Below are 17,413 nucleotides of genomic sequence, written 5' to 3' on the forward strand. Positions count from 1 at the left end.
CCCTCTCTGCCCTACTCGTGCTCTCTCTCTCACTCCCTCTCTCTCAAATAAATAAATAAAATCTAAATAAATGAATGAATAAATAGATAAAGCAGGGGCGCCTGCATGGCTCAGATGGTTAAGTGTCTGCCTTTGGCTCAGGTCGTTATCTCCAGCTCTTGGGACTGAGCCCCATGTCAGGCCGCTCTCCCCCTGCTGTCTGTCTGTCTCTCTCTCTCTGAATCTCTCTCAAATCAATAAATAAAAAAATAAAAAATAAAATAAAGCCTCCATAAGAGAAAATTACAACAGCACTATGGTAAAATTCATATACTGTTCGAAGATAAAATGTTTTCCTGTGGTGTGCTGCCATAAAAAGTTGACAACATTAACTCCCTATGCCAGGAGAAAGTCAAGTCTAAACACCAGCTAAACACAGAAACCAGATGTACATTTTTGCCAAACTTACAAAGAGAATTCTTCTCGTAGACGCCTTCTATATTGTTTCTTCGGTTTCATGGTATTGAAGTAGGGCAGCTTGATAACATCAGGCCACACAGCTGGACAAGGGCTACCACAGAGTCGACTGAAAACAAAGCAAAAAGCCAGAACAAGAAGTGAGTGAGTCAGCATTGTGAATTCTGGAGATTAAAGAAGCAGAAATTATTACCTCCTGAAGTCTGGGGGAATCTTGGCTTATTAAATTAGAGGGCATGCAGAAAGATAAAACCTGACCTCACTGCTTTAAGAAAAGAAGGAATAGGAAACAACTGGTTACAAGACAGTGAAGAGAAAATCTGGCAAAAGAATCCAAAATTAACCATACACTTGGTTTTGTAAAACATTTTTTTAAACCTCCATAAAGATTTTCATTATCAATTTTGTTCTGTTCAGATAGTATTAATTTCAAAGTGATAAGCTGATCCTATAATGTCCCTATAGGGAAAACTGGCAGAAGAGAGGCTAAGAAATTTTGATAGAAAACTGAATTTAATGCTTAATAAATAATGAGTTATATGCTACCTTTAATTATCTGTTTACATGCTTTATCACTTACTAAATTCTGAGCTTTTTGAAGGCAAGGACCTATCTTATATATTTCTAAATCCTAAAGTTTAACAGAGAAAGGAATTTGTTATAGAACAGGAACAGTGTTTGCTAAATTAATCTGATCTTAATCTAACCTAGGAATGAAAGAGCCACATTGAAAATGGCATGCTTTAATATGAAGAATTTTAAAAAAAATGCAAAGATCTAAAAAGTCTAAAAAGGGGGAACCTAAGAGGTAACAACTTTAGTAAGACCTAAAAAAGGGGATTACAACTTCTTTACATCTACAGCCCATGACAAAATACGTGGTGAATCTGACTAAGAAACTTACTTGGACATAAGAAGCATAAACTTACTTAGTAGAATGAACAAAAAATATTAGAAATTAGAAAATAAGATCACCTATCACACCTGGGCACCCAGAGCACATGCACAGCTGTACCTGATCAGCTCCAGCTGAGCCAGTTCCAGATTGGCTTGAAAAATAGGCTTCTTTGTGAACAATTCCCCAAGGATGCATCTAGAAAGAGCAAAACTGAGAGGTCAAGAGAGATATCCCTGGAGCCTAACCTGTGTCTCAATAGACTTTTGTAGTCTATCTGGCTGCATCTGATATACCATGTTGTAAATAAGCTCCAAACTGCAGTGTCTTGAGTTTTGTAAAAGAAAATATTTCTTGAAGTGAGAATAGATAGTATAAAGAATTTATATTTGCCAGGCGATCAAATTTTTGCCACCTATAAAGTCTATAAGCAGAGAAAATGAACAGAATCCTTTTCTATCAATTCCATTGTAAATTAAGGAAGTAAAGACTAAAAAAACTCACACTTCAATTTTACAAGGATGCTCAGCAGTTTCTATAAAGAAATTAGCTTTTCCATTCATTTGTTCTATAGAATATGCAATATACTATTGCCCTCTTATTGTCATCAGATATCAGTTTCAACAGGACTTTCAAACACATTATGCTTAAATGTCTTTCCCATTTTGAAAATGTCTTCCAAAATAATACTGAAATACTTACAAAGTCCCCAGATATGTCTCCACAAATTACTTAATTACAAAAGGAAAACTAGTAACTATTTAATGGGGAAAAAGAAAACACCTTAAGTGTCTAAAATTAGCATCACCAATAAGAGGGAAAAAGGGTTTACATAAATACAAACATGGTAACTTAACACTTAATGGAATATTCCAGCCAAAACTTTATAATCTGAATCTATATAGTAGCTAGAGCTAGTGTGACCTTCAAAAATGTAAATGTCATGAAAGACAAAGGCTAATGACTGTTCCAGAGTAAAGACTGAGATCTAGCGGTGCCTGGGTGGCTCAGCCAGTTGGGTGTCTGCCTTCGGCTCAGGTCCTGAGCCTGAGATGGAGCCCCACATCAGGATCTCTGCTCAGCAGGGAAACCGGCTTCTCTCTCTCCCTGCTGCTCTGCCTACCTGTGATTTCTCTTTCTCTGTGTCAAATAAATAAAATCTTAAAACAAAACAAAAAACCCCAAAAATGTGAATGTCACGAAAGACAAAGGCTAAGGACTGTTCCAGAGTAAAGAATGAGAACTAGAGGTGCCTTCGTGGCACAGTTAGCATCTGACTCTTGGTTTCAGCTCAGGATCCTAGGATCCAGCCCTGCATTGGGCTCCGTACGCTTACCATGGGGTCTGCTTGAGATTCTCTCTATTCCCACTCATGCACTCTCTCGCCAAGATAAATAAATCTTTAAAAAGTTAAAAAAAAAAAAAAAAAGGAGAGAACTAAATGTAATACACGATACTGGATTAAATCCTCTATGAGGTGAGGTATTGTTTCTAGCATATTATTAGTATACTAAAAAAATAAGAACATGGAATGTAAGCTATATGACTTAAAAGATAGTGTATCATGGTTAAGTTTCCTGAATTTGATAATGGTACTGTGATTATACATGAGAATATCTTTGTTCTTAAGAAATGTACATGAAGGGCGACTAGATGGTTATTATATGTGCTGCCGAAGTGAGCACAAGGGCGACTAGGTGGTTAAACATCTGCCTTCGACTCAGGTCATGATCCCAGGGTCCTGGGATTAAGTCTAACACTGAGCTCTCTGCTCAGCGGGGAGTCTAATTCTCCCTCTCCCTCTGCCTCTAGCTCCCCCTGCTTATACTCTCTCTCTGTCAAATAAATGAATAAAATCTTTAAAAGAATGTACATTAGGGGTGCCTGGGTGGCTCAGTGGGTTAAAGCCTCTGCCTTTGGCTCGGGTCATGATCCCAGGGTCCTGGGATGGAGCCCCGAGTCAGGCTCTCTGCTCAGTGGGAAGCCTGCTTCCCCCCACCTCTCTCTCTGCCTGCCTCTCTGCCTACTTGTGATCTCTGTCAAATAAATAAAGAAAATCTTTAAAAAAAAAAAAAAAGAATGTACATTAAACAGTAAGAAGGGGAAAAGTATGATATATACAACTACTTTTGGACAGTTCTGGAAAAAAGATGGGGTGTGCATACACGAACATAAAAGCAAATGTGGCAAGATGTTAACAATTAGTGAATCTAACATGAAAAATCTCAAAATAATTATGCTGAGTAAAAGATACAGAGGGAAAAAGAACATATACTGCATGATTCCATTTACATAAAATTCTAGAAATGGAAATCAATCTACAGTGATAGAAAGAATAGGTGTTGCCTAGGAATGGGATAGTCCCGACAGGAAAGAGAGATTACAAAGGAACAGAGGGAAACTTTTAGAAGTCATCATTATCTTGGTTGTGGTGATGGTTTCACTGGTGTATATGTCAAAACTTAAACTGTACATTTTAAACATACGCAGTTTATTATATACTTCAAAAGGTTAAAAAATTTTAGTGAATATGGATGAAGGCTATACTAAAGTTCTTTGTACTTTTTTTTTTAATATATATATATATTTTTTATTTTCAGTTTTTTTATTTTTTCAGCATAACAGTATTCATTATTTTTGCACCACACCCAGTGCTCCATGCAATCCGTGCCCTCTACAATACCCACCACCTGGTGCCCCCATCTTTGTACTTTTCTAGGAACTTTCCGTACATATGAAATTATATAAAAATTAATCTAGTTTTCTTTCAGTGTTACATTAGTTTCAGGTGTACAATATAGTAATTCAACATGTTCATACATCCAGTGCTCATCACAAGTGAACTCCTTCATTTCCATCACCTATTTAACCTATCATCCCTATCAATATAAATTCAAAACAAATGAAAAAAAAAAGCCATGAATACTCTACATTTTTGTATTCCTAAAATTTTTTTTTGAAAAGTGGGAAAACAAAGAAAATGAATAAAAAAATCTCTTCTCTGGTCTGTTTTGAAATCACATTTACAAATACAAAAGCAGTATTTATCATTTCACTCTGAATTCTTTAGCTTAACTAAATTTGAGAAGCAAAACAAATCTAGTTTTCAAAATTATTAGCACCTTTCTATTAGCATTTGTTAACCTCAAATGACAAATTCTTTTTTTTTAAGATTTTATTTATTTGCCAGAGAGAGCAAGTGAGACAGTGTAATGGCAGAAGCAGAGGGAGTGGCAGGCAGAGGGAGAAGCAGGCTCCCCACTGAGCAGGGAGCCCGATGTGGGACTCCATCCCAGGACCCTGGGATCATGACCTCAGCCAAAGGCAAATGCTTAACTGACTGAGCCACACAGGTGTCCCTCAAATGACAAATTCTTACTTTATATTCACTCAAACCTTATCCAGAAATCAGAAAAGTAAATGCAGGGGTGCCTGGGTGGCTAAGTCAGTTAAGCATCCAACTCTAGATTTCAGCTTGGGTCATGATCTCAGGGTCCTGGGATTGATCCTCACGTCAAACTCCACACTCAGCAGAGTCTGCTTGAGTTTCTCTCCTTACACCCCTCCCTCTACTTTCTCTTTCTAAAATAATAAATCTTTAAAAATATAAAAAAGCAAAATTTAACTCTATTTCCAACATTAACCACTAAATCAAATTCCAAATAGTGTTGTCACAACTGGTAACATAAGGAAGAAAAAAAAGAAACCCAGGTGGTTTTCAGAATCTAGGCATAATTTGTTGTACTAGTTTTTCTAGTTTCTCCTTCACAGAGATATCCACGGATTACTGAAGTAGTAAGCTCACATCTAGCAAATTCTTAATTTAGTGAAGTTACTGGGCTTTAAAGTCTAATCTATAATTTTAATTTCCTTGTGTTTTGTTTTCTTTTATTTCAGTTTCTAGGTCTTTGGTGGGGAAGACATTATTATGTAATCAACACTCTGCTACTACACTGAGGTGGCAGGCTGCTCACTGAAATAATAATACCAACGGAGCTATGAACTTTCCCTGTGAATCTTAATGGGGCGTTAACTTTAGAGCCTAGTTGTGACAATTTAAATGCTAATACTGTTAAAGCAAATAGTCCAGAACACAAACACACCCAGCTTGAGTTAGTAAAATTTAACTAAAGCTTCATTGGAGTTGGGTAGGCTACCATAGAGATTATGCTCTCCTTATCCATCACCCTTTTGAATTTTGAAATAAAATCCCTGCAGTGCTCCTTTTAAAGACTGACATCAATACAGGAGGGAATGAATGGGAAAAAAAGGATATGCTCCACTTGCAAGTATCTATGTCAGAACCCTAAGATATAGAGGTCAAGGACAGAATGTATACGCATAAATCATACAGTATCAAAAACAATTAACTAACTTCCAGGACACCCAGGTGTCTCAGTTGGTGAATGTCTGCTTTTGGCTCAGGTCATGATCTCAGGTTCCTGGGATCAAGCCCCGCAATTGGGGTCCCTGCTCAGTGGTGACTCTGCTTCTCTCTCTCCTGTCTCTCCCCTTGCTCGTGTGCTTTCTCCTCTCTCTCTCTCCCTCACTCAAATAAATAAAATCTTAAAAACATAAAATGATCTCACAACCCTGAGATCATGATCTGAGCAGAAACCAAGAGTCGGCTGTTGGGGTGCCAGGGTGTCTCAGGTGGTTAGGCATCTGTGTATCTTCCTACAGTAAAAGAAAAACAAAACCCAACAACTATAATTGCTACCTCCTAGGGCCGGCATTTACATAAGTGTCAGGAAGAAGTATATAGGTGCTTGGTCAGTGGTGGCTGGGGTGGAACAGCTGGTGAGGCCATTCAGGTAAGGGGGAAATTATGTGTGTGTTGGGAGACTTAAACACTACAGTGACATATAATGAAATCACCCAAAAGGTCTGGGTTCAAATGTGAGCTCTATAATTCCACCGCCAGGAGACCCAGGGCAAGCTCTCTTAAACCTAAAGTCCAGGTTCCCTATCTGTGTATAGAATGGGTCATGTCTGGGCGCCTGGGTGGCTTAGTTAAGTGTCTGCCTTTGGCTCAGGTCATGATCCCAGGGTCCTGGGATTGAGCCCGGTGTCCTGCTCCCTGCTTGACAGGGAGCCTGCTTCTCCCTCTCCTTCTGCCATTCCCCCTGCTTGTGCGTGCTCTCACTCTCTCCATCAAATGAATAAATAAAGTCTTAAAAAAAAAGTCAGATGCTTAACTCACTGAGCCATCTAGGCACCCCCAAAATGTCTACGTTCCTAACACAAATTGTGGTCTCTAAATATCATTTTCCCAAAAGGAATTAAGACTCTTGAGAGGGGCGCCTGGGTGGCTCAGTGGGTTAAAGCCTCTGCCTTCGGCTCAGGTCATGATCCCAGGGTCCTGGGATCGAGCCCCACATCGGGCTCTCTGCTCAGCAGGGAGCCTGCTTCCTCCTCTCTCTGCCTACCTCTCTGCCTACTTGTGATCTCTATCTGTCAAATAAATAAATAAAATCTTTAAAAAAAAAAAGACTCTTGAGAGAATGGCTGATTCCAGGTGTGGGGCGTGAAATGAACAGGACGAGCTTGGAACCAGAAAACAAGCAAGGCTATTTATCAAGTGCTCGGAGTGTTGGAAGGACCCACTAAACTTCTGTGGGCCAAAGACTAGAAAATGTAAATAGGAATAAGATGATAATCATAAGTTTAAAACACATTAAAAAATTGGGGCACCTGGGTGGCTCAGTCAGTTGAGCATCTGACTCTTGATTTTGGCTCAGGTCATGGTCTTAGGGTCGTGGGATCAAGCCCTACATCAGGCTCTGCAAGCCACCCAGGTGCCCTCCTCATTATCTTTTTAAAACTCGTAAATAAAATGAAAGAATTAAAGCTTTCTCTCTCTCTACTTTTTCTATAGGATTTGTACCCAGGGTTAGTAAAATAGATGTTCTCTTTATTCCAGGAAGGAATAATATAATTACAATATCACCATCACAAAACAATCATAAATGAATGAGTGACAGTCAATCATTAATAACTGATAACACTTCAAAAAAAGAGATAACTGTATATTGTATAAAGTGGGGCATGTGTGTGTGTGTGTGTGTGTAAATCTGCCCTTTTACAAATGAATATTTTAGCATACATTGTTTAGAACTGCCTCTATAATCTGATAATAAAAAGCACACTAATTTGTAGTGGATTATTTTATTGCTTTTAAATTCTCTACAGATAATGTATCCAGTTATTGTCTGTACTCTGGGCAGAGGTTCCCAATGCCTCCTACCCCCAACTTTGATCTCTTATTGGCTATAATTACACAAAACCACCTGTAAAGTAGTTTCAGGGTCAGTGGGTGATTGGTAATCAAACTTGAATTCACCTACAATTTACAGGAAATAAAAAGGGACAGAGACCACGCTAAAGTAACAACAAAAAACACAGTGAGGATGTAATCAGCAAAATCCAGACTGTGGGAAACTCTGTAAGACAAATGATCCAGTTTCTTCTAACAAAATTGTAAGATGCGGAGGCTCCTCCAAGAGATGGAGGAAGAAGCTATAATTAAAAGACCTGAGGGGTGCCTGGGTGGCTCAGTGGGTTAAAGCCTCTGCCTTTGGCTCAGGTTGTGATCTCAGGGTCCTGGGATCGAGCCCCACATCGGGCTCTCTGCTCAGCAGGGAGCCTGCTTCCCCCTCTCTCTCTGCCTGCCTCTCTGCCAACTTGTGATCTCTGTCAAATAAATAAATAAAATCTTAAAAAAAAAAAAATCTGAGATGGGGGCGCCTGGGTGGCTCAGTGGGTTAAGCCTCTGCCTTCAGCTCAGGTCCTGATCTTAGGGTCCTGGAATCGAACCCCACATTGGACTCTCTGCTCAGCAGGGAGCCTGATTCCCCCTCTCTTCTGCCTCTCTGCCTACTTGTGATCTCTGTCCAATAAATAAATAAAAATTTTTTAAAAATAAATAAATAAAATCTTAAAAAAAAAAAAATGACCTGAAACAATCAATTGTAATCTATGGACCTTAACTGAATGTATTTGGACCTTAATTCAAACTCAGTTAAAAAGAAAGAAAAAGACATTTGGGGAAATGTTTTTTAAAAAAAAGTATGTCTCTGTTATTAGGAAATACTCAACAGGGGTGCCTGGGTGGCTCAGTGGGTTAAGCCTCTGCCTTCGGCTCAGGTCATGATCTAAGGGTCCTGGGATCTAATCCCGCATTGAGCTCTATGCGTGGTGGGGAGCCTGCTTCCCCCTCTTTGCCTACTTGTGATCTCTCTCTCTCTGTCAAATAAATAAATAAATAAAAATCTTTTAAAAAAAGGAAATATTCAACAGATTTCTCTGAATTCTGGCTAAAAGTTTATCCCCATCCTTTCAAGCTTAAAAAAAGCTATAAAAAGCCATTGTAGAGAGAAAACAGGTACAAGTTCAACATGTAAATTACAACCAAAAGAGAAAGCACAGACTTACCCACAGCTCCAAACATCAATGGCCGGTGTATAGCGCTCCTCTCCCAGCAGAAGTTCTGGAGGTCGGTACCACAAAGTGATGACTTTGTTTGTGTAAGGGCGACTGAAATGTAAAAACAACCATGACATAAGTTTACAATGGGTTCTGATGGAAAAAAAAAACAAAAAACTTGTACAAGTAAATGCAAATAGAACTTGAAAAGGGGATTGTCAAAACAGCTCCATAGCAATCTAATAGTTCAAAAGTGAACTGGACAGACGGTAGGAGATAAAAAAGTAACTTGCATTCCAATTTGGGTTGATTTATTTCAGTCTAAGGCTGACTCAAGAATTTAGACAGAAATGACACATTTAGAAAATTAGGAAACTCTGAAAATTATTGCAACTTGCAGAATATTAGAATATCCAAGAATAAAAAGGATTCTTTTTCACACAGGTAATTCTGAGGAATGCCTCACCTCTCTTCAGAGTTATAGAGCCGTGCAAGTCCAAAATCTGCTAGTTTGATTTGCCCACTGTAAAAGGAAAAAAAAAAAATCATTTTTATAAAAGTAACAAAAGCAGCCTCCTCATTATACCTAAACAGTAAGGCATGAATTTAGGAGTTAAAGGAATTACAATAACGAAATTTTAACCTATGTTCTCTTAGTCCTGGTTCTTAATGGTCGGTCACTCTTCCAGATTAAGCCTCTTTTGACTACTTTGGTTTACAAAGCCTTATGGCTTTCTTTTTTGAGTACTACTATGTTTTTGGATTTGACCCTTACATAAATATTTTTTTTTTATTTCTTGGCAAATAAGTCACTAAAACCTGCTAGATTAAATGTTTATTATTGGGGAAAAACGTAATGAACTGTTCTAGATTAAGAGAGATTTAAAAGGCCTAACAACCAAATCCAGTTTATAAACTTTGATCTGATTTGAACAGACCAGCTATCTAAAGGACATTTTAACGTAAGTGAAAAAAACATAAAATATGAACTGAGTGTTAGAAGATAATCAGTAATAATCTTCTGGAGCATTTAGGGTCGAACATAATGATGTCTGTAATTTACTTTAAAATAATTCAAGGGGCGCCTGGGTGGCTCAGTGGGTTAAGCCGCTGCCTTCGGCTCAGGTCATGATCTCAGAGTCCTGGGATCGAGCCCCGCATCGGGCTCTCTGCTCGGCGGGGAGCCTGCTTCCTCCTCTCTCTCTGCCTGCCTCTCTGCCTGCTTGTGATCTCTCTCTGTCAAATAAAAATAAATAAATAAAATCTTTAAAAAAAAAATAATTCAAGCAGAAAACTTGAAAGGAAGCAAATATAATAAAATACTAACTGTACATGTTAATTACTATATTAATGTCTCAATTTTTCCTTGTAATTTATTTTTTCATAATAAAAAGTAAATCACAATAATACCATGGCTATAGCAGATTTTTTCAGAGAACATGACTTTGAACTGAGCACACAATTTTATGATGAATGAGGCCCCTTTTACCAACATATTGCCATCACTTCCTATACCATAAAAATATACAACTATAATCTTAGATGGGTTCTCAAAAACTTTAATATGAAATAAGAATCACTTGGAAACCTTATTAAAGGTTTCCTGGGCTTCATTCCCAGAGATGCAATTCAGAAGATGTGGCTCATTTTTCTTTTCTTTTTTTTTTTTTTTTAAAGTAGGCCCCACACCTGGCACAGAGCCCAACATGGGGCTTAATCTCATGACTAAAATCAAGACCTAAGCTAATATCAAGAGTCAGACCCTTAGGGGTGCCTGGGTGCCTCACTGGGTTAAGCATCTGTCTTTGACTCAGATCATGATCTCAGGGTCCTGGGATAAAGTCCCACATCAGGCCCCCTGCTCAGCACGGAGAGCCTGCTTTTCCTTGTCCCTCTGCTGCTCCCCTTGCTTGTGCTCTCTCACTCTCTCGCTCTGTCAAATAAATACAAAAATCTTAAAAAAAAAAAAAAAAAAGAATTTTATTTAAAAAAGAGAAAGAAAAAGTTGTAGCCATTCAGGTACCCCTGAACTTGCATTTCTTTTTTTTTTTTTTTTTAAGATTTTATTTATTTATTTGGCAGAGAGAGAGAGAGAGAGATCACAAGTAGGTAGAGAGGCAGGCAGAGGGAGAGGGGGGAAGCGGGTTCCCTGCTGAGCAGAGAGCCCTATGGGGCTCAATCCCAGGATCCTGAGATCATGACCTGAGCCAAAGGCAGAGGCTTAACCCACTGAACCCTCCAGGCGCCCCCCAACTTGCATTTCTAAGAAGCCCACAGAAGATAATGCCAATGCTGCTGGTCTGAGAACCACTTTTTTTTTTTTTTTTTTTAAGAGTCTATCTATTCATTTGAGACAGAGAGAGTGAGTGCACAAGCAGGGGGAGTGGCAGGCAGTAGGAGGAGGAGAACCAGACTCCCTGCCCAGCAAAGAGCCCGATACGGGGATCCTAGGACCCAGGGATCAAGACCCGAGCTGAATGCAGAACTTAACCAACTGAGCCAGCCAGGTATCCCCGAGAACCACAATTTTGAGAACCATGCCCTTAAAGGGATCACACATAAGTTTCACTCTCCTAAGTATTCTGTCCTTGACAGTGATGTCAAGTAATACTTTAATAAACTATAATGTAAAATGTCAGAAAACTTTTTAAACTATTAACTATTCGGGATTAATCATATTTATCTAAATTTTTCACATTTACTGCTTGTGTAACTTCTTGGGTAATGAAAAGCCAGTTCACTCTTTTTAAGGTACTAGGGATAGCTGAGATCAGATAGAAAAGTGAAACCATAGGAAAAAAAAAAAAGGCTATGCTAGGTGCCCCTCAAATTATGAGCAATGGGACAAAATATTAAAACAAAGTAATTTGGGGCACCTGGTGGCTCAGTTCGTTAAGTGTCTACCTTCAGCTCAGGTCATAATCTCAGGGTCCAGGGACTGAGCCCCATATCCAGCTCCCACTCATCGGAGAGTCTGCTTCTCCCTCCCCCTTTCTCCTCCCCTATGCTCATGTTCTCTCTCTCAAATAAATAAATAAAATCTTAAATAAATAAATATATATATATATATACATACAAAGTAACTACTGGCTATACAATTTTAAATTAAACCAACCCGGGACACCTGGGTGGCTCACTTGGTTAAGCAGCTGCCTTCAGCTCAGGTAGTGATCCCAGCTTCCTGGGATCAGGTCCCATATCGGGCTCCTTGCTCGGCAGGGAGCCTGTTTCTCCCTCTGCCTCTGCCTGCCACTCTGTCTGCCTGTGCTCACTCTGACAAATAAATAAAATCTTAAAAAAAAAAAAAAAATTAAACCAACCCTTATCATTCCTAGTAAAGATCACTGGGCACCTTATTCACTTGCCTGCCCCAAACATCATGTCATTTTAAGTTCAATTTACAAGCAAATTCAAAGAAAAGCAAAAAGAAAAGGACTAGCTGACTTGAGCCAATGAGACATAAAGAGTTCCTCCAATTTCTCAGCATCCTCACTCTTAGAACCTGAGATGATCCAGGCCTGAAAGCACATAGGACTAAAAGTTAAAATGGCAAGAGATACATAGTTACGGAAAGCTAGGCTAGACCTAAACATCACCAAGCACCTAGAGTATTTTGTAATCTACCCTCTTATCTCCAGTAAATGACCTCCTTCATTAAAAAGAGAAGTCTTCGTAGGACATCTGGGTGGCCCAGTCAGTAAAGTATCTGCCTTTGGCTCAGGTCAAGATCCCAGGGTTCTGGGATCCGGCTCTGCAACCGGCAGCAAGCCTGCTTCTCTCTCTCCTCCCCATTCAGGCTCTCTTGCTATCTCTGTCTGTCTCTCAAATAAATAAATAAAGTCTTAAAATTAAAAAAAAAAAAAAGGAAATTAAAAAAAAAAAAAAAAAAAACAGGGACGCCTGGGTGGCTCAGTTGGTTAAGCAGCTGCCTTCGGCTCAGGTCATGATCCCAGCGTCCTGGGATAGAGTCCCGCATCGGGCTCCTTGCTCGTCAGGGAGCCTGCTTCTCCCTCTGCCTCTGCCTGCCATTCTGTCTGCCTGTGCTCGCTCTCTCTCCCTCTCTCTCTGACAAATAAATAAAAAATCTTTAAAAAACAAAACAAAACAAAACAAAACAGAAATCATCAGGTGGGAGCTACTTGACATCCTTTTACCCATATAACCTTAATTGCACCTATAACTTTCCTTTTGGAGGGCCTGGGTGGCTCAGTTAAGTGCATACCCTTGGCTCAGGTGGTGAATTCGGGGTCCTGGGATCAAGCCCAGAGTTGGAGCTCAGCGGGGAGTCAGCTTCTCCCTCTCTCTCCCTCTGTGTTCTCTCTCAAATAAATAAATAAAATCTTTAAAATATACACATATATAGGGGTGCCTGGGTGGCTCAGTGGGTTAAGCCTCTGCCTTTGACCTGGGTCATGATCTCAGGGTCCTGGGATGGAGGCCCACAGCAGGCTCTCTGCTCAGCAGGGAGCCTGTTTCCCCCTCTCTCTCTGCCTGCTGCTCTGCCTACTTGTGATCTCTCTCTCTAAAATCTTAAAAAAAAAAAAAAGAGGCTTTATTAAAAAAAATATATATATACATATATAACCTTTCTTCTTTCAATTACAGAAAAAGTGTGTCAATTTCTCTTGTTCAAGGATAATCAACACCTATAATTGTGGCCACTACAACCTGTGACCTTGATTCCATCTCCTCTAGAACTTTGATCCTTTAAATTATTTTTGTTCTTTTTTTTTTTTAATTAATTTTTTGTTCTTTCTTGAATCTTCAATTTCTCCCTACTGATTTTCTTTTCCCTTAGTATTTAAATATGCTCAAACCTCTGTATCCTTAAAAAATAGAAAGTAGGGGGGCGCCTGGGTGGCTCAGCGGGTTAAAGCCTCTGCCTTCGGCTCAGGTCATGATCCCAGGGTCCTGGGATCGAGCCCCACATCGGGCTCTCTGCTCGGCAGGGAGCCTGCTTCCTCCTCTCTCTCTGCCTGCCTCTCTGCCTACTGGTCATCTCTGTCTGTCAAATAAATAAATAAAATCTTAAAAGAAAAAAAAAAAAGAAAGTAGGGCACCTAGGTGGCTCAGTCATTAAGTGTCTGCCTTCAGCTCAGGTCATGATCCCAGGGTCCTGGGACGGAGGCCCACACCAGGTTCCCTACTCAGCAAGAAGCCTGCTTCTCCCTTGCCCTCTCCCCCTGCTTGTGTTCCCTCTCTCACTCTGTCAAATAAATGCATGTAAACTTTTAAATAAATAAATAAATAAATAGTAAAACTTAAAGACACACCTACCATCACCTTCCCATTAACTGTGCTACCCACCAACTTACCACACAGTGTCAATGCTGACCTTTTAATTTTCAGATTCCTTCTCTGGTTTTATCATCTGCTGCATCACCTGATATATATGACCATCCCTTCTTAAACCTTTTTTTTTTTTTTAAAGATTTATTTATTTGACACAGAGAGAGAGAAAGAGTGAGAGTGAGTGTGACAGGGAGCAGAGGGAGAGAATCTCAACCAGACTCTGCACTGAGTGCCCCTGGAGCGAGACACTGGGCTCCATCTCAGGATCCTGAAATCCTGACGTGAGCCAAAACCAAGAGTCAGATGCTCAACCAACTAAGTCACCCAGGTGCTCCTAAACCTGACTATTTTAGGTTCATGGTATTTCCTCATTTTCCCTGTATCTTTCTGACCATTCCCTTGGGTTCCATCTTCTGACACTTTTTCTCTACTGTAACTCCTAAACTATACTGCTAGTCTGGAACTTCAATGTGACCATATGTCTATGAGATATCACTACCCTGGATATGCAACAGCCATATCCAAAAGGGATTTACTCTTCACTCACCTGTCCTGCTTTTCCTTTTACATTACCTATATTGATCATTATGCCACCCATCTAGTTATTTTCTTAAGTCAGAAATCTGTGAGTTCTATTAAAGTACTCTCATTCATTTTCTACCACTCATTTACTCACCAAAGTCTATTGATCCACAAAGTTGATCCTGTCCATCTCTATTAGAAAGGCCTTGGTTAGTTGAAACACGGACAATTTCTTATCATATTCTTAATATGTCTCCCTGCCTCTAGTCTACACCATATTAGAATGACCATTTAGTGATTTTTCTAAAAGAGAAGACTAATTGTGTCTCTCCACCACCTAAAATGACTTGGTCTCATTTATATTTGTGTAAGGAAGATATAATGAACATCATGGAGCCCAGCTCTGCTTTCCTCCCTCTCTCATCAACTGCCTTCACTTCCTTGTCCAGGTGAGGGCTCCTTACCATTTTCTCCAGGTCATCTCACCCCAAATTCTCTATGTAAACAGAGCCAAATGGGCAAGAGCAAAGGCTGAATGGATCAGATTAGATCACAAGACTCCTGCATCCTGCTTAGCAACCTGAAGAGGAAGTTCAGTTTAGTCTAGAATCTCTTCAGCTTCCTGAATATGGGAAGACAGGGAGGGGGCCTGACCTAACAGAAAGGTCACCAAACAGGACTGCAGTTTATTCCCTGACCTGAGACATCCCCCTTAGAGAAGAAAAGGAACCAAGACAAGTATATGCTATAGTCCAGAATGCTGCAAGGTGATAACCATCATTAAGTTCTTGAAACAATATTACTATGGATGTAGATTAACCAAATCCAGCTCTAATGAAAATTGTGGGTACAGAGATACTGACAGGATAATCTTTTACCATCATGTTTTGTCTCACAAAGTATTTTAAGTATGACAATATGTAATAATTATATATATCATAGAAAATAATTTAAAATAATGCATTAACGGTATAATTTTAAAATACAAATTAACTGTATAATTTATTTTTTGAGAGCATGAACAAGCAAGCAGGGAGAAGGCCAGAGGGAGAGAATCTCAAGCTGACTCCAACCTGAGCACAGAGCTGGATACAGGGCTCGATCTCACCACCCTGAGATCATGACCTGAGCTGAAATCAAGAGTTGGATCCTCAACTGACTGAAACACCCAGGCGCCCCTAAGTGTATAATTTAAAAACAAAAAACGAACCAAACCAGCACCACTCAATGGCTTTCCTCTACAGACAGTGTAAGTTCCTTAGCAAGATATACAAGATCCTTAAATTGGCTCCTCGCAACTATCCAGCTTCATCTCATCATTATGTGCTTCACTCTTCTTGCTCTAGTAATATTTACCTATTTACATTTTTCCCAAATACTACACGTTAATTTTCTTATTTATGTGATTTTGCCCATGTAATTTCTTTTACTTAGAAATTTAACCCTCTGTTGTATGTCTTTCTGATAAATTCCTATTTACTCATCAAAATTGCATCTTCCCAGATGCTCCCAGATTCAAGGAAAAAAAAAAAAAGTAGGGATGGGTGGGGCTTAGGGGCACTTGGCTGGCTCAGTGGGTAGAGATGCAACTCTTGATCTTGGGGTTGAGACATTACTTAATTAGACATCACATGTGTGTGTGTGGGTAGGAGTCTTAATAAATATTTATTGGATTGAGTGATTTGTTAGCTCTCCTATTAAACTCTAAGCTTTCTATGGACCAACTATCTCATGTGGGACCTCCAGTGCTAAAACTAGGACAGGGGCACCCAGCTGGCTAAATTAATCCTGGGGTCCTGGGTTTGAGCCTCACATTGGGTGTTGAGGTTACTTAAAAATAAAAAATCTGGGGTGCCTGCGTGGCTTAGTAATTGAATGGCTGCCTTCAGCTCAGGTCGTGATCCCAGGGTCCTGGAACTGAGTCCCACATCGGGCTCCCGGCTCAGCAGGAAGCCTGCTTCTCCCTCTCCCACTCCTCCTGCTTGTGTTCCCCCTCTCAGTGTGTCTCTGTCAAATAAATAGATGAAATCTTAAAAAAATAAAAAATAAATCTTGGGATGCCTGGGTGGCTCAGAGGGTTAAGCCTCTGCCTTCAGCTCAGGTCATAGTTTCAGGGTCCTGGGATCAAACCCCGCCATCAGGCTCTCTGCTCAGCAGGGAGCCTGCTTCCCCTGTCTCTGCCTGCTGTGCTGCCTTGTGATCTCTCTCTCTGTGTCAAATAAACAAATAAAATCTTTCTAAAAAAAAAATTTTTTTAAATAAATAAATAAATAAAATTTAGGGGCACCTGGGTGGCTCAGTCAGTTAAGTACAAGACTCTTGATTTCAGCTCACAGCCTGATCTCAGTGTGTGAGATTAAACCCGTATTGGTCTCAGTGCTGGGAATGGAGCCTGCTTAAGATTCTCTCTCTGCCCCTCCCTCTTCCTGGTTGCCTGCTCTCTTAAAAAAAACAAAACAAAACAAAAAAAAACCCAAACTTAAAATAAATAAGTAGAACCAGGACAGTGCCTGGGCAACTCTGTGTAGTTGGTTATATCACTCCACAAAGATGAGAAATAAGTTCATAATCATTCTATAACTCTATACAGATAGTAGTATTTGTTAAATATAACTGAACGGAAATGTATTTAAAAAATGGGTGAATCAGACAAAGATGGCTATAAACAGCCCAGTTACCTAAAGAACCAAACACTGGTATAACTTCAATAGTATCAGACTTGGGAGTAAGTGCTTGGCAGAAAGGTCAACCACCAGCTACACCTGTGTTTACTCTGAAATTTGATAACGGAGAAAGTCTCAAAAACAGCTATAAGGCAGGCAT

General features: G+C 39.7%; 1 protein-coding gene across 18 annotated transcripts in view; it reads right to left on the reverse strand.

Annotated features, from left to right (window-relative positions):
- The window catches only part of CDK12 (cyclin dependent kinase 12), an 84,533-nt gene that overhangs the window by 42,521 nt on the left and 24,599 nt on the right, over positions 1-17,413 (reverse strand). For all 18 annotated transcript variants that reach the window (XM_047706210.1, XM_047706213.1, XM_047706212.1 and 15 more), the window contains exons 7-10: positions 9,243-9,299; positions 8,786-8,887; positions 1,472-1,549; positions 449-565 (exon numbers count right to left, since the gene is read on the reverse strand). In XM_047706210.1, coding sequence (XP_047562166.1) covers positions 449-565; positions 1,472-1,549; positions 8,786-8,887; positions 9,243-9,299 — 354 coding nt within the window. The remainder of the gene's footprint in view (positions 1-448; positions 566-1,471; positions 1,550-8,785; positions 8,888-9,242; positions 9,300-17,413) is intronic.

The sequence above is a fragment of the Lutra lutra genome, chromosome 16 (assembly GCF_902655055.1).
Source record: "Lutra lutra chromosome 16, mLutLut1.2, whole genome shotgun sequence".
NCBI lineage: Eukaryota > Metazoa > Chordata > Mammalia > Carnivora > Mustelidae > Lutra > Lutra lutra.